The 22632-nt window shown below is 35.1% G+C and overlaps 1 protein-coding gene across 1 annotated transcript; it reads right to left on the reverse strand.

Moving 5' to 3' along the window:
- Positions 1-2517: 2517 nt before the first annotated feature.
- LOC129282388 (nuclear pore complex protein Nup93-like) lies at positions 2518-22365 on the reverse strand. The gene is made up of 14 exons (XM_064114159.1): positions 22343-22365; positions 20806-20903; positions 19659-19718; positions 17709-17786; positions 15668-15755; positions 14852-15010; positions 13926-14073; positions 13013-13139; positions 12129-12363; positions 10562-10680; positions 7611-7728; positions 6478-6561; positions 5761-5898; positions 2518-5248 (listed from the first exon to the last, which is right to left on the reverse strand). Exons 2-14 carry the CDS (start codon positions 20826-20828, stop codon positions 5129-5131), a joined length of 1497 nt encoding a protein of 498 aa, XP_063970229.1. The 5' UTR covers positions 20829-20903; positions 22343-22365; the 3' UTR covers positions 2518-5128.
- Between the last annotated feature and the right edge of the window lie 267 nt (positions 22366-22632).

The following is a 22632-nucleotide window of genomic DNA, read 5'->3' on the forward strand; positions in this document are numbered from 1 at the left end:
ATTTTCTGAAAATGTAAATGAAAAGTATATATTTTTACTCGAGGTTCAAATTAACTGTAAGAATATTAATATAACAAATTTCGATGATTGCAAGCCTTTATTTTTTAGTAAAGGCCAAATTAGTTTCAAATCATAGTCAATCGTACGATTGCTATGACATCATTACGACTAGATATTAAATTCACTTTTATTCTAAGAAGGATGATAGCACAGTCACAGATTTGGACATAGGTAGTCGTACGATGATGTAGAATATTACACAGAAAAATATTTCATGTCTTCATATTAGAATCAAAATCTATATTTTATTCCAAAATCTGGTCGCAGATCAATCATAAGGTGTCCAAGCAGATTAATGTACTCAGTCCTTGAAGCAAGCACTCAGGCGGGGAAGGTATTTAGTACAAAGCTCAGTACTATAGATGTCACAATGACCCCCCCTTCTGTGATATGCTTTATACACAGCTGTAATCATAGATCCACAGACTTTTGCCTCTTACCCTTCTATTTACCTTGCACTGTGACTTCATAAGAAGAAACCTGAGGTGGTATTCTGAACATTGTCTTTTCTCCATATTTTGTCTTTTCTCAGAGATATGACATAATCGGTGTTCTGGTGGATGTCAGGACTTTTGTCATAAAAATTGTCATAAATTTTGTCTCTTCTCTTTAGAGAGCACCAAAAATAATCTGTTCTTAAATGCGCATAATCCTATTGTACAAGCAAAATTTATGACAAAAGTTATGAGTGTTTCAGAATACCATCCCTGATTAACTGTAAAACCATAATGTGTATGGCTTACGGTATATGATTAATCTTGGATTCTTTTTTGTGTAACCCACTCTGCGATTATGGGGTCGATCTGTCAAGCTGAAAAATGTAGATATTCAATATTTGTATCATAAGAGTTTAAATAAATTTAGATGTTTTGCAGTGCAGATGACATATCTTTGTAACACATGTAGGTTTACTAGTAGTTTCAGAAGCATTTCTTCTTTAGGATATTGTGCAACCAACTTTTGTGTTTTATTCTGGTCATTAAAGCGTGAATTGCTTCATATGTTAACATATGAGATTGAAAAGATTTTTCTAATGGAAAGTCATGATATGTTAGACGATTAAGAAATTATAATTTGATATTCGAATTACAGTTTGTTCATGCTTAGTACTGTAACAAATGTTATCCTTACTTAACTTAAAATTGTGTACGCCTACCATGATTGTATGTGTAGTTCTGTAACAATGAATTCTATTCAAACAAATTTGACCTGGAATGCCTGTATTATTCATTGATATAATGTTTAAGGGAATGCAGATACATGAGGTACTATTTTTCAATGACAGTTTTGGTGAACATTTTTTTTTTTTTCCAAGAAAACATTTGGTTCATATCACCTCCTGCAGCTAGAAATAGTTTCAAAGTTAATGTGACTTGCTTGATAAAAATCTTGGGAATCTTGAAAGTGTATCGTTAGATTTTTTTGTTGTATTCTTCTTGAACAGTTTGCTAATATGTATTCATAATTTTGTTTTCTACAGTTCTGATGGAATAAGCTATTGATTGTAAATAAATTGTATTTATATTCTACTGCAAATAAAGTTATTTGTTATGACAAATTGTTTGTTTTTAATATCCTGATTTCAAGAAGCTAATTCATAGTTTGTGCGGTGTCCATAGTTCGTATTATACCTCACACAGTCAAAGGGCAATGTGAGTAAAGAAGTCAGAAAGACAGAAAATTAGATAAATGTCTGCATACTCTTATTTAAAAGCGCATCAAAAAAATATATATATATTTTATATTTTAGGCATGAGTGAGTAAAAACAATTTGTAGGGTACCAAATTTTTTTTAGTGAATTTCAAAAGGAATCACATTTTTATGAAGTAAATTTTCTGCCATGTATCATATGGCACCCATATTAGAGAAAATGAAGGAACCATGTGTACTTCTTTAAAATCATTAAATTTTTCATGTTATTTTTTTTAAATTGAAGAAATTTTCACTGCAAGACGACGTCTCATAACACTAAACAGTACGGAATCTATTTTTTCATTTGCCGCTTCATTTTATTATTTCAATCAGCCATGCTGCAAGTAATTTGTGTCTGTTACATTTGATGCTTCTGCAGGTGACCAGTAAAATAATTTTTTGATGGATGATATGCAAACCATAGTTAAAATAAAGAAAAAAAGTGCTCATTTTCCTTGGTCGAGGTGTCATATCAAAGGCAAGATATTGAAATTTTTAGAAGTGTTATTTTCCTTTTAAATTCAGATACAACTTAACTATAGAACAACTTTTTTGTACATTCTATTGAAATTATTTTTACATGCTCATGCTTGCAAGTTTCACATAAGATGTATCACATCATTCATTCATCATAATTGTGATAAAGTTGAATATAATATTCATAAAACTTGGGCCCTTAACAAATGAGTACTGCATTGATTAATGATTAAGAAATACATTCAATCACTCAATATCACCCAAGACAAGTGTGAAAGATAAAATCATAAAATTTACAATTTCTCTATGAAACATTTTATTAACAAATTCACTTTTTCAAAGCAACTTTACATCAAATATTGATTTCATTTTTACTGTATCTAGCATAGACACAACCCACATGATTTACATATTCACATTTTATGTATTGACTTATAAATGACAATGCCATGTTAGATGCCTTCTTCACGTGGCTTCACTGCCTCAAACTTTAATACTGTACTATAAAGGAATACCAAATTAATAAATTACTTTATAGCAAAAAGATCTGAAATCATACAAGAAATTTTGATTCGGATATCTTGTGTAATTTTACCTCTCTTCCAAAAGAGAGTGGGTAACAAAATACAACCAAAAAGATTCAATCTACTGTTGTTGATTTTTATTACAAAGTATAAAGCCACCCAAAGAATAGTTGAGTCAGTGAGAGTCCACCTTCTCAAAGTCGAATAATGGCCTTAATTGGAAGTAATGTTTCAGACCAAATTGTGCATTTCTTGGAAAATCTAGTAAACTGCAATATTAGTTTTGTTCAAAGTTGCGGGGACGAACTCACGACACAAAAATTTCATGTATAAACACCATATATACATGGCGAGTTGTGTAGAATCATGTTTGAATAAGGCTTAAATTGAACTTGCAATCATTTTTTTATTCCAATAGATTTTCCAATATCACCCCCCCCCCAGACCCTGATAGAGAAAATAATGACTTGTTGATGTGAGTCCTCAGCCCCCAGTCAAGACGTCCTAAAGAAAGGACCCTCCTAACCAGGGGACCCTTTGATTGTCAAGCACTGTGCCACACCTACCCCACTAGGGTGTGGAGGGTAACACTTCGAGCGCAAGGATAAAGATTCATCATCGGACTCAACATTTTCAATTCATTGAATCGAATATAGTCATGAAATTCAACAAAATATAGGAATTGATTTAGTCAAGGTATAATATGTAATAATTATTTTTCCTTTCCTGAAAGAGAAGAGAACCAACATTTAGATGTACACCACCTCCATGATTGAAGTGAAAACAAAATACATAACATTTTACAATTTAATAAGACAGATCAAATCTATGGGACAATTTCAGCTGAGATTGAATTCATTTTAATACATATTGTGAGGAAAATGGATTGTATCCACATTTAGACCTCCATTAAATAAACTGAACACAAAGAGTACCCTCATTGGTTTAATATTTAGAGATGTTACAAGGTAAGCTATTAAGAACCTTCCACTTGACTTGACGGATGCTCATACAATGATGAAATTGAACCATCTGTAAATGGGCCCAAATCCAAAGTTTCATTTGTCCTCCACTTTCTATGACTTTTTATAGAGGGTGAATCGATGTTAGGCTGAAAACAACATGACCATAGAGTTCTGGTCACATGATACTTTTTTATTTCCTTAACAAGAGCGTGTCCTTGTCCTAACACTTGATATGATTTACTTGCGCTTTACATCCTCTGGAAAAAAAACATTAAATAAATCAAACCATAGTCATTATTACAGTTGTCAATTCTTGTAGAAGCACCTGTCTTCCAAAATGAAAGCTTGTTATTATTGGTAACACAGTTGCAATTAACAGTAAGACCCATGCAAGGGGTCTTAAGAGTCTTGGCCATTTCAACAGTGATTTGCATCGCATTGAATAATCAAACAAATAATGCACCAGTTCAGCTGGGATCGTATCCCCAAAACATTCCCTAATAATGATGCTCATATAGTCGGCGATCATCCGTACCGTCGTATCCACATACGACGGTGCAAACCCATTTCAGAGAAAATCGACTTCAAAGTTTACTATAATTTTCACACTTAGTTCTCCAGCCTTACAACATATTCATTGCTAGAAAAATGCATGGTTGGAAAGACCAAGACAATTGCTTGACAATGGTATCCTTATTTTTACACAAAACCAAGGATCATAGAAAATATCGCAAAAGAGCTCCATGCTTGTAATTTCGGTTTGAGCGGTTTAGATTTCCCCTGTACAAAAACGCCATAGGGAATACAACAACCCTGACCGCGATTTCAATGCGTGCAGTCAGTCAAAACGTTGTATCGCTTTTCACGTGCAAAGTCAATGCAGTGCAGATGGCCTATACGACAGTTTGGTTGACTGCGCGCATAGTAATCACGGTCAGTCAAAAGGTATCCCTATGCTACAGTACACGTTTCCAATGGGATTTGCGCATTTCATTAAAAATTTGTATGGCATCGCCATGAAAATCCCCTCATATCTCAGAAGCTAAAATAAATTCAGTTATGAATAGAAGAGGGCTTGTACATTCATTTTCTGCAAAAATCTCAAAATCAATTTTTTTTAACCGAAATTGACTGATACGATGGTTTGGATGAACGCTGACAACATCTTTAAGCATTCTGGAAGGTTGTCCCTAAAGGCTTCAGTTCATTATGACTTCAAGGAATGTAATGGTATCACCAAAATGATGAGACACGGGTCCTGTAACACAAAGGTTAGCAATTGATCATACGATTGATTTTCAAGATTGATTGTACATTGTAGACAATCCAATCAATCGTAAAGGCATTCTTCTACCATGATTGCTAAGCTTTGTGTTACGGGCCCATGGTCTGATTAATGGTCTGATTAATTAGTTCATCAGGACCTCCATCTGTACAAGGCGTGCATTGGTATCTCCTGGCATCCTGTAAGGCAGCATCCCAGCAAAGGTGATCAGAGCCTTGGCTTGCTTCCTCAGGTGGGCCAAGAACTGAACAGAGAATGGGAAGAGTGAGATAGAAAATAACTGTAAAATGCAATTCCGTAAAGTATACATGCCCCCCCCCTCCAAGTGGATCCTTGAAATAGATCTGTTTTCTAGTTCACATAAAAAGTTTTCTTGTTCTGAAATTATCATAGCTTGGAATGTTGGTGAAGTAAAGGAAGAATGGAGATTGGAAGTACAGAAAATATTTTACATTTTATATTTTATGGAATTGCTAAAAATAAGGGCAGTTATGCTACATTCTTTCATTCATCACTCTCATAACATAGTTGATATAATAATAATTAAAAAAAATCAAATTTATTTTGGCATTGACTCCCATTTTTCATTTCACACACCATTTTCATTGCAAAAGAGGCTGGACATTTCACCTCTTGAGGTAGCAAATCGCTCATAATTTTCACTCTGAGAATGTTTAGAAGCACTTGTAATTTTCTTATAAAAAAAAATCAGATATAGAAAACAATGACAAAGAGTACAATGACAGAGATACTTACAGATTCCTTTCCTCCATTTTCATGACGTTGGCCAGCTCTAGCTTGAGGACTTTGTGTTCCACTGCTACGACATGATCGATACTTGGTGTATAGGATAGTCATCGTGGCAAGGAGAACATCTGGAAGACTTCTTCTAATCTGGTTACAAGAAAAAACAAGTTGTGGAAAGGTGTGAGTTCAATAAAATTATACAAACAAACAGTCTTCTCACAGAACAGGGTTTTACTTACCCTTCACTATTTTGCAACAAGATAAACTTAGAGAATAATAAATGAATTAAAAAAAATGTCATTATATGATAAATCTTTGACTAAAAATAGGTATGAATATCTAGTTACACTACATGTGTGTCCCAATTTGAATTCAATCTTAATAATAATTATAAAGCTACACCTTATCTTCAAAGGCATGCATACCACAAACAGAATTACCACATACTTTGCATCATCCCACATTTTGATTGATGTTTCGTTATCAAACTTTCTGAACTTCATAAAGTATCACAGAATAATATTACAAGAGTAATGACTCAATGTATTTAAAGGACTTGATATAAAGAATTCAACTGTGATGGTCCTTCAGTAAACTGGTTAAGCTTTTTTGGATACATCATCCTGTGAGTGTACTATCTAAGCCATAAGTCAAATCCACACTATACATTTTAACTATCCCTCACTTAAATTTGTCTAATATATTGAACTGAGATCCATTTCTTACCTCATCAGTGTACTGTTTGAATCCATGCACTCTATCATCAACTGATTCAGGACTGAGAGCTATAATCTGAAGTTGACGGATTGTCTGGAAAGAAAAGAAGCAGCAGAAAACTGTAAAAATCATGCCGACCTACTCAGCTTCTTTACAGCTGCAGTTGCTCGTAACGGATATCCACTTGAATTACTAGTACGAGTACTACAAGGTATTTCTCAATAATTCTCATGGCTATGGCAAACGCGTCTCCTTGGGTAAAACATATGATATTTATGAAGAAAAAAGATTGTAAGAAGATTGCACTGTCCTTACAGGGGTCTACACCCAGGACCCAGGATAGCATGACCAGTGCTCTACAAGCTCTCTAGGCTTCCGCCAAGGCAATGTAATAGCAACATTCTGACATCGGGCCCATCTCTAATATTTGTGCTCATCAACACAGTCAAGAAGAAAATAAACAGAACCCCCCTAAACTCTGATAGAGAGATAAAAAAAACCAAAGAGAATGTCTTGTTGATGTGTGAGTCCTCAGCCCCCAGTCAAGATGTCCTTAAGAAAGGACCCTCCTAACCAGGGGACCCTATGATTGTCAAGCACTGTGTCACACCTACCCCCATCTACACCACACATGGAGTGCAGCTAGGGGATGGCGGGTAACACTTCGAGCGCAAGGATAAAGATTCATCATCGGACCCAAACAACATTTTCAATTCAAACCCTTCAAGTATACCAAAGAAGATTTATTCTGAGATGAGCTCTTCTGAATGATACGAGTTTACATGATCAAGAGAAATAACATCACCTTGAATTTATTCTTGATATCTTTTGGTCGCTTACTTTGGCCACCAGTTTCCCTAGCTGTTTACATAGAATTGGATCATGAAAATGGTTACTCTTCAAAGGGGTTATAATGGTTGGGAGTTAAACTGAGCAAAAGGAGGTTGAACTTGGAGCCTGATTGCGGTGATATTTATCATTCTTCTAACACCTTGGGCAATGGTAAATCTATTGTACAAATATGCAGCTAAATACTTAATTGCACCAATTCCATCCATCGTTCCCAACCCTTTATACTTCATGTGCAAGGTGAATATAAGCACAGCACAACTATGGTACGACATGAACGGATGAAGACTAACCGATAATGCTCTGTCCAGATCTCTATTGTGGTACGCATCAAAGAAGGTCATGAGGTCAAGGAGGAGATAGAAGGACTTGGTGTTTGCTGGACTACCCGTCAGACCTTTGGATTGATACCTGCATAAACATACAGAAAAAATGAACTTCAAAGTATGTTCAGATTGTGGAAAGATATAGAAGCAACAGAAAAAGCCAAGGGTAGGATGGAAATTATAAAACAATACTTAGGGAAGAAAAACATTATAAAATGCTGCATTATAATGGAAAGAGTCAAGTGATTATCAACCATATATTTGAGATGAGTTCAACATCTTACCCAATATGCTCATCTCCAGGGGCAATTTTGAACATGAACACAACTCCTGTTATAAGATGTATTACATATAAAAGACAAAGTATTGCATTGATGGCTATGTGAAAGACAGATTGATCTTACTATTTTAAAGCAATGAACCTTTGTGAACATATTTGTTATTGCCATTGGAGGACAGTATGGAGTGTGGTTTCAATGCTTAATACAAACAAGGCTAAAATGGCGGGCTAAACTGAATTAAACAGTGTGCTGTAAATAAGTGTCATTGTGGAAAGATATATTTCACAATAAAAAGATAGCGTAACAAGAGTGAAATATGACTATAAAACTTAAGTGTCCATTCCTGGAAAAAATTCAAACCTAAAACATTTGCTACACTTTTACTAGCAAAGATCCAACAGTCAAGGTATAAACAATATACCATTAACACAAAAGAAATTTACAGATTTTACTCACCGACCAAATCCTAATTCTCTTTTTCTATTACCAGTACATAGGAATGAAATAATAGATACAGTGAATAACTTAAAAAACAAAAAGAGTTGTGGTCATGATGGTATTGATAATATTTTATTAAAGAATGTCATAGAATATATTGTTGATCCATTAGTACACATATTTAATCTTTCCTTAATTAATGGCGTCGTGCCTGACAATATGAAAATATCTAAGGTAATACCAGTGTATAAAAAAGGAGATAAGAATAATGTATGTAACTATAGACCGATATCTTTATTGCCTACTCTATCAAAGGTTCTAGAAAGAGTGATGTATACAAGACTATTAGACTTTTTGAATAAATATAATATAATTTCTGACTTTCAATTTGGATTCCGCCAAAAGCATAGTACATCTCATGCTACTCTTTCATTTGTTGAAAAAATCACAAAAGCTATTGATAACTTTGAACATACAGTAGGTGTTTTTCTGGACCTCTCCAAGGCCTTTGACACTAAAAATCATGAAATACTACTATACAAACTTGAAAATTACGGAATCCGTGGAAAGGCCTTGGAGTGGTTCAGGAATTACCTAATAAACCGTTAACAGTTTGTTAACATAAATGAACGAAATTCTTCTCTACTAAAGGTCAACTGGGGTGTTCCTCAAGGTAGCATACTGGGCCCACTTTTATTTACGATCTATATAAATGACATCCACAATTCTTCGACAATATTATCTTATATTCTTTTTGCAGATGATTCAAATGTACTTTATTCTCATCCTAATCCCGATATTTTAGTCAATATATTGAATATTGAACTGGAGAAGCTAGTACAATGGATAAGATCTAATAAATTGTCAATCAATGTACAAAAAACGAAATGTATGCTTTTCAGCAATTCTTTAGATAAATTACCATACGATATTAAATTGGACAACGCTGACATTGAAGTGGTCGCTTCAACAAAATTTTTAGGCCTGATAGTAGACAACAATTTATCTTGGAAAACACACATTGATTCTATATGCCGTACAATTTCACGTAATATTGGTGTTATAAATAAGGTCAAGTTTTTTCTTCCAACTTCCTCCCTAAAAATGCTTTATTAAACATTGATTTTACCTTATCTAAACTATGGGATAATTGCCTGGGGAAATGCACATACATCTTATCTGGAAAGAATATTACTTTTACAGAAAAAGGCATTGCGCGTTATTTTTAATATGTCCTGGAGATCCCATACAGACCAATTGTTTATTGACAATAAAATCTTAAAAGTAAAAACATTATATCAATATAACTTGGGTCAATTTATGTATCAATTAAATAATAATATGCTACCATCAATCTTCGATTCTTCATTTAACAAAAACAAAACTATCCATAAATACCCTACACGTCAATCCGACGAATTTCATTTTCCTTTACCCCGGACAATTCTTGCCAAATCTATCTTTACTTTCGAAGGCCCTCGACTTTGGGGCACTCTTAATAATACTATCAAAGATTCCCCAAGTCTAAATTCTTTTAAATTTAAGTTCAAAAAGTTTCTCCAAGATACTCGTTGGTTTGTTTAACTCTTCATCACTCATACATAATATTTTTCATATATACTTAGCACTACTAAGTGTGAAATATGATAATTTTCGTTTTCCTGTTGATCCGTAATATTCGCTGTGAGTGCCGGGGCAAGAATCTGGAGACCATTGATCTCGTTTTTTCTCTCATTTTCTATTTCTTTTAAACTATTCATTTAAATAGATTTAAGCTCAACTTCTACATGTTGTATTTGTGTTTTGTTTACATTGTTCATACAAATATGTAATAGAAGGCTGCATTCTACAAGCTTCGCTTTTTTAGCAGCCTCCTCCATTTCCGACCTGTTATCTTAATTATTACATATAATAAGTTTCTTTGTTTTATTGATTATAATAAGATGTATGTAACAAAACTTATTGTAAATGATTGTTGGAAATGGAAAATAAATGAAATGAAATGAAATGAAAAAAACCAACAAACAATAATGATAATTGATATCTGTAACACAAACATCCACCAACCATGTTACTCAAGCCCATCAAATAACACTCTAGCTAACATGAAGCTTGGCTAACTTTTACAGTGTTCTTAATGTACTCCTGCCGGTTTCCAACTTCCTGTAAATATTTGCTACGTAATAATAAATGACCTACCTCTCTGCAATGCTGAGTGCCAGGGCTTGTAACCTCTCTCTGTTGGACTGCGGGCTGTTTGATGATGCAATGGTGGGACTCAGCAGTCTGTTCATCAGCTCAAGAACCTTATCTGTGTTCTAATGAAACAAACAAAAAATGGATGCTTCACAGCTTACGTTCCAAGTAAATGTTCCCTGACAAGAAAACTCCAGCACTACTTATACCAGAAAACTTGATTTTTCAATCAATGGTTGATTGATTACCTACGGCACCCTCATAACCCAAGGTTTATCTTGACAGCAATTGTCAATGGAAACTGTAACAAGCTACTGAAATCTGTGCATCTGATTGGCTGACAGCAAATCTGGATACTTTGTGGACTGCTCTCCTGGTCATTCTACTCAACTTATTATTCACCAGTTCAGGAGTCTCAAAGGAGTACACAATACCATCAAGAGATATCAATACATCCAGGAGATAATCCCAATTAACTGCTAAGATAATCTTACATTCTGTAAAACTTTGAGTACCATTCACTAAATTTAATCTGATCAACTGAATAGAACTGGATCTTGGAGTTCCTTCAAAGTGGCCTATATCCTGTGCATTGTTTAGATAATCCTGTGCTCACTTAATTTAAGTAGCATTTACCAAATTTCTTCCAATTTCTTGAATAGAACAAGTCCCTTGAATTAAGTTGCCCAATTCCTGTTCATTGTTAAGGCAATATTACACTTAATAAAAAGCACCTCATGGCTGACACTGAGTCAATACAAATTCACATTGACTCCCCTCAATTTTTTCATATTTACCATGGACTGATATTTTTTGCACAAATTGTCTACACCATATTTCTGTTAATGTCTTTTTAATCATCATAACAGCTGATGGACTGAGAGACAGCCCACCAAGAAAGGCGAAATGGATACCTATGGGGTGTAGTCCCAAAATCAATCATAAGTCTTGAAATAATTTGCAAATTTACACTCAATTGCTGATTTTAGGAACAAGAAGTTCAAATTGATTTGCTATAATTAAAACTGATCTATTAAATGTAAATTTGCAATTGACTGCAAATATTTCTTGCAACAACCATATGAGTAATTTTTAGTCCAAGGCGACTACATCAAGTAAGAAATATAGGACAGATGAAGCTCGATCCCTCAACCCAGCCAGGCAAGTTGCCCGTCTGTACACCCCTCAATCACCTATGCCAGACAAAGGAACTTCAAACAAACTAGTTGAAGTGGAAGGACAAGAAATCAACAATTTCCTTGAATCTGAACTCTATATCAGAAGGCATTTATTCAAGGCATTTAAAATACTGTCTAATACTAATTTTCTTGATAAAAAGTTATTCTCTATGCCAGAACTAATAACTTGGTAAATACTGATCAAAGTATGTTACTGATCAGATCCTAGCAAACTGTCCTACTGTTGACATGATTACAATAATCTCTGGAAGATTTTCTGAAGAGAAATTCTGGAATATAAACATGCCATATCAATAGTACCTATGGAGCTGTATGATAAAAGTGGATAAGAGAATCTAGTCTAACAACATAAATAAGACATTTGACCTTACCCCAGCAAGGTCATGTAGCTTCAGAGCATCCTCAAACAGTCCTTTGGTCTCTGTATCCATAGCAACCGTCTCAATGATGCTCTGAGTATCCTCCTGAAACTTGTCGACGGCTCCGGGTCTCCTTGCCCCATCCCTCTCTCTACGTCCCAGCAACGTCTCAAATTCCCTCGTCTCGATGACAAGCTCACTCAAGCAACGCACAAAGTAACTCTTTCCATTCGCATCCCTAAGATTCCTGTAAGGAACAAAATCATTCATTGATTTCAGTGATTTATGCCAAAGCTAAAAAATTAACTATGCATTCACAGTTTAGAATAAGAGTTGAACAGAGACCAGTTGCAGAGAGAGAACTGCAACTCAATGCCACACTGAAAATCAAATAATTTTTTTTTTGTCTATTCAAGAGCATGCATTTGTGACATGAGTTTGATTTTTGGGGGTCATATTTACATGCAACTCTTTCTCCATCAGGCACCTACACCCATTTATGTCAAATAAAAAAAAATAATTGTACACCTTCAGCTTTGGCCTTCTTCAGAAACAATGAACAAAATATATTGGGGGAAAGGGTGTTTAGACCCCAAATAGCTCTTTTAAATTGCAAGAGCCCAGAAATTAAGCAAAATCATTATTCAATCAAATGCAAACTAATATAACAACAGTATTAAGAATAGCCCCCATATAGAATTCACTAATTTCTTCTTGCTCTATGATACAGTATTTCTGACTTTTAAAGGAAGTAATCTAATGGACATAGTTGGTCATAAACTGTTGGGAGGTTTTAATGACCTCTGTCACACTTCAGCATTCCCACATGTTTCACTCATTCACAGTAACAGAAACTTGCTAACAATTAATCAAAAGCTATGATGAATCTATCTTACCTGAGCAAGTAAAAGTATTGAAGAGCTTCTCGTGGGTCTGTGGATTCAAACTTGGATGTATACATGCTGATGAGACGAACAAAGTTGAGTCTATGCATTGGAAGTGGGTCTTGTGGATCTCGACTCACTAGAGTAAAAAGATTAACAGGTACAGATCTCAATACTGATCCTTTTCCTCATAAACTGCAACTTTGGAATATCTGCATTCATACTGCTAATAATCATTTTTATGTTTAGATGTTACCAATTGTATCAAAGGCTAAGAAAGTCAGATTTTTACTATTATCATTGAAAGTATTACAAACATTGTATTAAATTTCCAGAATTCAGTATTTTGTAGCTGCATTTGTATTTCTATACAAAATAGTGAAATCTGAAAATCTAATCTAATTTTCATTATATCCAACATAAATTAAATCCTGTATGCTGATTGGTTTAAATAGCATCATGTGACCAAACATATTTTCATTATTTTGCGATGATGTTGAAAATGAAACGCCCACAGAAGAAAATTTACTATTCCGTGACGTCAATGATGGAATAGTGCACTATTCCATCATTGACGTCACTGTGCATCGCGCGCAGGCACAGATCCGCTTTCCGCTAAACGCGTGGCTTCAGGAAAAGTAGATCAGTCAGCGCAATGGATACAGATTACTTACTCTCACTGATAATGATTTTTTTCTATCATAAAACTCATCTTATCAAACACCCAAAATTAGAAGTGATGAGATGATAATGGAGCATGCATGGAATCAGGCAGGAAAGGTGGGGATAAACGCATTGTAGGTAAGACAGGCTATGATTGTCCCGGACAAAACTGCATTCAAGCATCTAATTTACTTACTACTAGGAAGTCTTTTGAAAAAAGGCTGATGGTAACTCGACAAAGAAAAGACCTAATGCGACTTACAGAGCTGTGCCTGAATGTTCTGAGGTAATGCCAGGAGACCAAGCTCATGTAGAACGATGGCAGAATGAACAGCATGGCTTCTTAGACCATTATCATGTCTGGATAAGAACTCAATAGCAGCCTCAAATTGAGCAGATAGGAACAGGATCTAGAAAACGACAAACACAAATATGATGAAATACATTGATGTCTTTAAAGGTTAAATGTATACATGTATATCAGGGAACTTTTGGATAGAAGTAGCAATTATGGTATCTTTGCCATCTAGTGATAACCTCCATGGAATCCTTGATTTTCATTGGCTGTTGAGCATTGTTACCATGGTAATTACCATTAAAAAGCAAAGTTAACGTATAAAAGTAAGTTTAATGCAACAGGCCCTGAAGATAATGCATGACATAATTCTTGACACAAGTCAATCGGGAATGTCATCTGGTCAAATATCGCATTAAATAGCAAATAAGCAGAATGATTACCAGAAAAACAGTTTGACAGTCACATATTGTATTCTTTTATAAATTTGACTGTCAAAACCAAATCCGTTTATCTTAAATAAAGATCTAATGGATATAGGACTTACATTTTCATACCCAGCCCTTGCCTGGGACACCTGTCTATGAAATATATCCTTTAGGAAGATATTAATCTACATTTGCCACACCTGACCCAGGTGAATGAAATGGGTACCTGCAGGAATATTCCTTGACATACCTGAGCACAGTAAAAGGCTGCCAGGCTGAAACCAGGGTAATTATATCAAAAGTCCTTTAGAAGTGCATTCAGACTGAAGATCATTGACAAACATATATATATGTGCTATACAAGAAATGATGACTATTATCACAACCTGAACTACTGAAAAACATTTAAAGAATAACTTGCTTCCCATAATTTCTGAACATAGGACCCTGTTTTAATATACTGACCTTGAAGTAAAGGTGCGGATTCTGATGTGCACTGAAGTGTGTTTCTCCATATTCTTCTAAGAGTGTCGTTTGGAGTTGTTGAAGGGTTAGTCTATCAGATGAACCTTGGCTACTTGATGATGATGACGACGGAGACTCGCCAAACTGAACTTGACTTAACTGCAATAAATTACATTATCAGGGGAAATACTTCATGAATTTGTTATAAAAAGCAAACAATCTGTGACTGATGTAAATGTAATTTACAGAAATGGTGCCATGCATTTGGCTGAAAGCAAATTGTCAGAGAATTCTAGCATCTTTATCAATAACTTCTCATAATGACTTCTGCACATTGCCACTTCCAAGACTTCTTTTTTGTATGACTGCAATGTCACTAGTAGATAGCTGTTATTAAGGTTCTGATGAAATACTAGTATATCACCAGTGTGTTGGCTCAGTTGGTAGAGCGTCCATCTCACAACCTGGAGGTACAGAGTTCAAGCCCTAGCTGCGTCAGATCAAAACATGTTATAAATGGGAGTTGCTGCTACGCTGTTTGGTGTTCAACAACTCAAGGTATAGAGCTATGTCGATCTGGCGCTGCAGAGTGGCTGCCGGGCCCACGATCAATTGGGCAAAAAGAATTTTCAGAGTATTTCAATTTCAGATTTCATTTTTTTAACAATAAGATATGGATTTTCATTTTTTTTCAACTTACATTCGTTGGTATACTTCTGACAAATGAATCACAATACTATAACTTCAAAGACATTGGAAGCCAAGAAAATACTGATCTTGTAACATTGTGACCAGTGCATCATTCATGTTACTGACCTTGAGCCATAGATAATCTTCAGTCTTCTCGCAAACCTCAGCATGGTTGTCCATTGTATCACATCGTCCAAGCAAACAGTACACAGCCCTGTAAAAATGAAATATTTTACAATGTAAGAGGACATTAGCATACATATGATGTACATGAATAAACTGACCTCTGTGGCCTTTGACCCCAAATATCTATGCAGATATCTATGCTCCCTTATGCATCAAGTGCCAAGTTTGAAGTTGATTGGTTATCAGTTCTTAAGTTATTGTGTGAATGAAAAAAAAAACAATGGAAACACAACCAAATAATATAACAGCTTCAGCAAAAACCTACTGTGGGCAGAAGCATACAAGTCCAAAGTGGCATTTCAGATAAACCCTCAACTTCAATCAAATCTTTGTAATTTCAGCTCCTAGCCTCTTACCAAGGAAACCAAAAGTCCTCAGCCCTCAACCAAGAGGCCATAATGACATGGCCCTCCAAGCCGAGGTACCCCCAAATTTTCTGGCATTGTATCTGCTCTCATGCCATCATTTCATGTGATTCAAGATGAGAACAAGATACTACTAGCACAAAGATGAGTCATCATCATAGGACTTTCAACATATTCATTAATCAGATATGCCAACCTGAGCAGGAAAAAATTACGCATTTTAAAAGCTGAAAATCAGTATTTTGATGAGGAATTCAGTATTTTCAAAGAAATACATATCACATAAAACTAAACTTTAGAAATCAATATTCTTCTAATCTTTCAGTACTAATTACTGGAAATCAGTACTAGTTTTCAGCTCTGATAAACCCATCATTCTTCATGTTGTCTACAGATGAATTTCTAAATCATGAATGATTTATGCCTATGTATAGCATATAGCACATTACAATTTACATAGGTAACACTTTCTTGTTAGAGAGTACCGGTAGAAGATAATGAATACAGATCTGCTCCTATTTTCCCTTTGTTAAGCAAAGATGCATTTTGGAAGTTTAAAGGGGGAGTGAACTGTGTGTGATCTCTCATTGACTGTGTGTTATAAATACATAGTCTTAAAATAAACATTTTCAGATATCTACTAATACTACAGAGAATAAATTTACCTATAATTGTATTTGTATAGAGAAACTAAAATGTTTTGAGAAGTAATTGTTTTGCTACTTGGTAACAGAGTTATTGCGGTATAAGTGTATTTTTTTGTTATCATTTGAGTGGGTCTATATTACTAGACTAGCATTATGGGTCAGGAAACTGGCCAGGTATAAGTAGTTGAAGACTCGAGATGGCGCTATTGGTTCATATCTGCTTTAAAGGATATATTTATCTATTGTGCTGGTGATTCTCAGATAATTTCACTGACTTCTCCATAAGACATGTGGAACATGAGCAAATGAATGTTAAACCAGGCATGATATTCCCCTCTGAAAAAAAAAATCTGAAAAATAGCCAAGGGTCACTAAGTCACCTACGAAGTCCGAGGCGCCCCGGTCGGGGTTGCAAGCTCTTGCATAGTAAAGAAATCAAAAGTGATTTTTCAAGGTGAGTCTGCATGATAGTTTTTTATCATTTGACTTTAAAAAGCAGTAAAAAACAGTATGAGAATTAACTTGGGCAAAGGATTTCACATAAAAAATGTATATATAAATATATATATATATACACATATACATATATATATATATATTTTTCAAAAATATTTAAAAAAATCAGAATTCCGATTTTAATTGGGAGAATATCATGCCTGGTTAAACATGCAGTTTTTTAGGATACTCTTGTAACTTGACACAATCAGCAGTTCTATCTTCACCTTCCTCTTTCAGGAAAATACATCTATAGGAAATCAATTTTCTATTTTACCTCTGAAGAGCATTTCATTAACTCAGCTGTCTCAAAGATAATAGATCAGATAACTTTCCTTGATTTTTATTGGCTAAGAAGCACCAATGTCTGAACATTACTAAGGTAATTGTAAGACAGAATATCTAACAAGTCCCTGTATGAAATGCTCCCAGATTGCTAATTGACGACTTGGACATAGAGAAGAAATAATTTACCTCTTGAATGGATCTGTACTGTTCCTAACAGCTCTCCTATAATGTAGCCTCAGTTTAGTCTCTGTACTGGGTGATAACCTGTACAAATAAAATGTCAAGAATCAACCAATTATTTAATAAGTAAATGAAAGTAGATCATGAACAATCATTTTAAATATGGGGAGCAGACTTGTTATGAAGTTACCCGCTGGCCTCTCCCACTTTGTCTCACCAAATTTGATATCTAACTTTTCACGATATTTTTTTTTAAATATTTTTTTTATTTTAAAGAGATGTGAAATAATTTTGACATTGAATTGAGCAATAAAACCCAAACGGACCCATTTCTTTCTTTCATTCTCTCGTGCTTTTGTGCTTTTAAAAAACAAAAGAACATATTTCTGTTTCTTTTTTATTTTCTGGTAAATCGATACTATGTTTGTATATACTTTTAACATGATAGTTATGCATAGACCTCTCAAAGAATATACTTACTTAAGATAAATTTCTGACATTTATTTGACATGGAAATGACTGATGAAACAAATTCTCGAGGACAGGGCTGATCAAGCTGGATCAGATGCAATAGACCATTAAAAGTTACTTCATGGGCAATATTTGGTCAATGACCTTTCATTTCTTTCATTATGATAGGCAGATTCAAAGCAAGATATTGTGAAAGCATGCCTGACATAGCAGGATGAAGAAATTGAATAGACCAGATGAACACTCTGTGAAGGCATTTTGTTGCATTTCTACTTAGAATGCATTAGCGTGTTGTTATAACAATGTACTTGGCCAACTGTGAAATACCGGTCGCCAGTGGACATATTGTTATTTTGTGTGGATCTATTGAAAAAAACAATTCAAAAGAATTTATTGAATAATCAAGACATAAAAGTTGGTGCTGATCTCATTAAAAATTAAACCACCATGTCACTTTAGAACCAATGACCTTCTTCTGATCATGCGCAGAATGGAACTACGAAATGGCTTATGCTTTGGACAAGCCTAACAATGTTCACAAACAATCAGGCACTTCAGGCATGAGAATGACTTTCTTGAAAAATATCTGAAAGGAAATGAAACCTACGGACGGGGTTCCAGGGGAAGCGCCCCCTGAAGCTCCTGGGTTTTAGCATTTAAAGGCGGTATAGGAAGCCATTCTGGAGTACCAATTTGATAGAAAAAGGAACCCATTGTGGAGTACCAATTTAACAGAAAAAGGAAATAAAATTTTTACAAACTATACAATGTAATTTGTACATTATGAACTTTGTTTGTGTACAGACCTATACACCACACCTATAGTAAAGTAAACCATATGCTGCTGACATTGAGAGACAATTACTGACGCAGTGTTTTAAGACCTCCATTGCCATACATTATGCTGTCATTGCACCATAAGCACCAAGCTTCATCGGGATTGTACAGCTTACGAAAACAATCCCCGGCCAAATGTTGATCAGAAGTGCCTTCCAAAATTATATGGTCACACCAACGACCAGTTCCATCTATTTTTGACGGATTTATCTATCTCTTTCGGGTCCGCTTCTTCCCCATCGCGATCAACGAACTTCGGTATGGATGCCGCCATTTTGATACTAGAGACTGAATTAAAGCCACCGCACGATTTTCGCTCGCATCGTTCGTGACGCAACCGAAGTAGTGCGCGGTGCAGTCTCGCGCTCCGTGCGTGTTGCTGCTTGAGCTAGCGTGCATGGCTAGCAACGGATCGATCAGTGCGTTCCCCGCCGGCGCGGCCCGGTAAGGATTCAGCATCGCGGTGACTCGCTACCCCCCAAATATTATATCAAATTCACATCGAACTCGGCGACCACAGATTTTCATTTAAAAAAATCGGAATTCCAATAAAAATCGGACAATTCTCATGCCTGGCACTTAAATGTTACACTATCTAACCTGGCTAAATCTACCACTGCGCGAGGGATGCCATCTTGAAGAACTTACCTTCTATCGTCATTGTGCATGTATTCTTCAAGGTATTCACTGAACTCACCAAGACTCTGGCTGGAAACAATAAAAGAAAAATATCTAATGTCAGAAATAATTCCATTTTATAATCGAACAAACCCTTATCTGATACGAACAAAATTGTATTTAGAGTTTTACTGTTAGAAATGCTTTGAGACTCTCACTAAGAAGGGGGGGGGGGGTGGTCAATCTAGAACTGAATATAGTACATAATCAATAATGCCATGCTTTTCTTTTTTAATTGTACATTTGAACTGTAATGGTTAATTTCTATAATTTCTAGTTCAGAGATTCCTTATCAACTTCAATAGCCAGTAAATGGTTTTGTACACTGGAGTGCACAATGATTTCTTAGAAAGGAAATACCAGCATTCAAACACTCAATCTAGGAAGGACACTAAGGGATCAATATATCTTAAAGGGAAATCCTGTCTCAAGAATAGGTGGTTTCAAGTTCAACATGGGCACTGGTGTTGGAAGCACAAGTTAGACTCGCTTCCATAGCTCTAACAATAATGGTCCACATCACATCATCGATAGCTCAGCACCAAGTGACACTTGTCTTGAAAACCGGTCTTTTATATTATGGTGCTGTGATGTTTTAAATATCTGCTCAACAACAACACCAAACTTTAAATCACCAAATAAGCAACTCAAATGGAAACCAGAGGGATTGATGCTTTAATTACAATGAAACAATAAAAGAAAGATGAAACATTACAAAAAAAATTTGATTAGGACTTAAATCAAGCAAGTGAATTTACACTGGTTGAATTCAAAATGCTACTGTGAATAAGTACAGAATAATTGACCAAATATTTTTTAATTCAATTTTCATATGACTTAGTAGGGTATTTTCCTTTCAGATGTCCCAATAAACATGTAATCCCCATTTACAGACGACCCAAGGTTAGGAAAGGTGCGCATTAGACCCCCCCCCCACACCCTTTCATTCAATACCTGACATGGGAGAGCTGCCCAGGCCAGGACTACAAACACTTAATATTATATCGATAAAATGTTTTTAATTCTCTTTATCTCTAAATTCCCTACCCATTTTCATACCATTGACTGTTTTCATATATGACAAAGGTTATATATTTCCCTTTTATGGTGAACTTACGCAGCATTATTTGTTGTGATCATAGCAGCATTTAGATCCCCACAACGGATACAGTAATATATGACAGGCCAGACTGGTATACCCTCTACAAGGCCATCCTGAGATTGGAGAAAAGAAAAAAGAGAAGGAAAGAAAAAGAGAATGAAAGAAAAAGAGACAGAAAGAAGAAGAGAATGAAAGAAAATAAGAGGAGAGAAAAAGAGAAGGAAAGAAAAAGAGAAGGAAAGAAAAAGAGAAGGAAAGAAAAAGAGAAGGAAGAAATAAGAGAGAAAAAGAGGAGAGAAAAAGAGAAGGAAAAAAAAGAGAAGGAAAGAAAAAGAGAAGGAAAGGAAAAGAGAAGGAAGAAATAAGAGGAGAGAAAAAGAGGAGAGAAAAAGAGAAGGAAAAAAAGAGAAGGAAAGAAAAAGAGAAGGAAAGAAAAAGGGAAGGAAAGAAAAAGAGAAGGAAAGAAAAAGAGAAGGAAAGAAAAAGAGAAGGAAAGAAAAATAGAAGAAAAGAAAAAGAGAAGGAAAGAAAAAGAGAAGGAAAGAAAAAGAGAAGGAAAGAAAAAGAGAGGGAAAGAAAAAGAGAAGGAAAGAAAAAGAGAAGGAAAGAAAAAGAGAAGGAAAGAAGGACAAAAGTAAAGCAGAGTAGAAGGAAAGAGGAATAAAAGGAAAGTAGACAGGAAGAATAGCAGTGGAAAGAAGTATACAGTATTGGGAAGGTACAAAACATGATGACAAGAAAGAAAGCAAAAAAGGAAGAATGGATGAATAAATGAATGAATAAATGAAACCTCCCCCAAAAAACAGAGAAAGGAAAGGAGAAAGGATAATGAAGAAAAGAGAAAGAAAAAATACAGGAGGAATGATCATGGCAAAAGGAAGAAAAGAGAAGGAAGAAGACAAGGGAAATAAGAGTGATAAGAAATAATAAAACAGAGGGGAGAAATAAAGGTGGAAAGGTGAGACAAAAAACAAATGCAAGAACGAGGGAGGAAAGTATGGTAAGAAAAGACAAAGATAAATATTTTATGAAAAGGAAAGATAAGAATGAAAAAAGACAAGAATGAGAAAGCGAGGGAGATAAAAAAATAATGGATGGATGAATAAAAAGAGAATACAACAAAATGATAATTGGATCTTCAACAACATTGCTATTCTTGCACAGTAATTCAATGAATATGCTTTAAAATGAATAACAATCAAAACAGAATTTACAATATTCACAATAGTGTATATACAAAACTCCAAAATAACAAACGCAATTATCATGGTTACAGATATCACGAATAGCAATCAGTAGAGAACTTGTGACCTTTGAAAGTTATTCAGAGTCCACTTTAAGTTTAGGCACTTATTACAGACATTTCATCAAATTACATACAGGGAAAAATCTCAAATACCGGTATATGCAAAGTAGGGTGGGCATCTATAAACAATTGCACATATATTGGAATGGTTGGCAAAACTTAAAAAGCAAAGATCTCAACATTCCACTGGCATGAAAATACTAAAAGAAAACAAGTTCTTGGAAGTGAAATTTTGCATCTTCATACCAAACCATCTTCTGCCACCCTGGTAAATGGCAGAGTACAGACAGCTGCCAGTCTACCCCCCCCCCCAGCACAGCTAGCTGAGGCACTGTTACTGTGTGATTTATTATCCTCTACCCAGCCAGCACAGAGAAGTTCCCATACATACAGTAAGTGTGCCCCTTACTTTTCTACTCAAATCCCATACAATGTACACAAAGACACACACACACACTCAACTCACATGCACAATGACTTATCCACTGATACAGTATTCCCTGGCATTCACACACAGACCTTGTAATGGCATGTGT

This window comes from Lytechinus pictus, chromosome 2 (genome assembly GCF_037042905.1).
Source record: "Lytechinus pictus isolate F3 Inbred chromosome 2, Lp3.0, whole genome shotgun sequence".
In the NCBI taxonomy this organism is placed as follows: Eukaryota; Metazoa; Echinodermata; class Echinoidea; order Temnopleuroida; family Toxopneustidae; genus Lytechinus; species Lytechinus pictus.

Excerpts from the sequence above, each read along its gene's own strand:
- LOC129282388 (XM_064114159.1), bottom strand. The coding sequence starts at position 20,828 with ATGATCACAACAAATAATGCTGC. Across the intron at positions 17,787-19,658 it reads ATGCACAATGACGATAGAAG|GTTATCACCCAGTACAGAGA; the intron begins GTAAGTTCTTCA and ends TTATTTGTACAG. Across the intron at positions 5,249-5,760 it reads AAAATGGAGGAAAGGAATCT|TTCTTGGCCCACCTGAGGAA; the intron begins GTAAGTATCTCT and ends TTCTCTGTTCAG.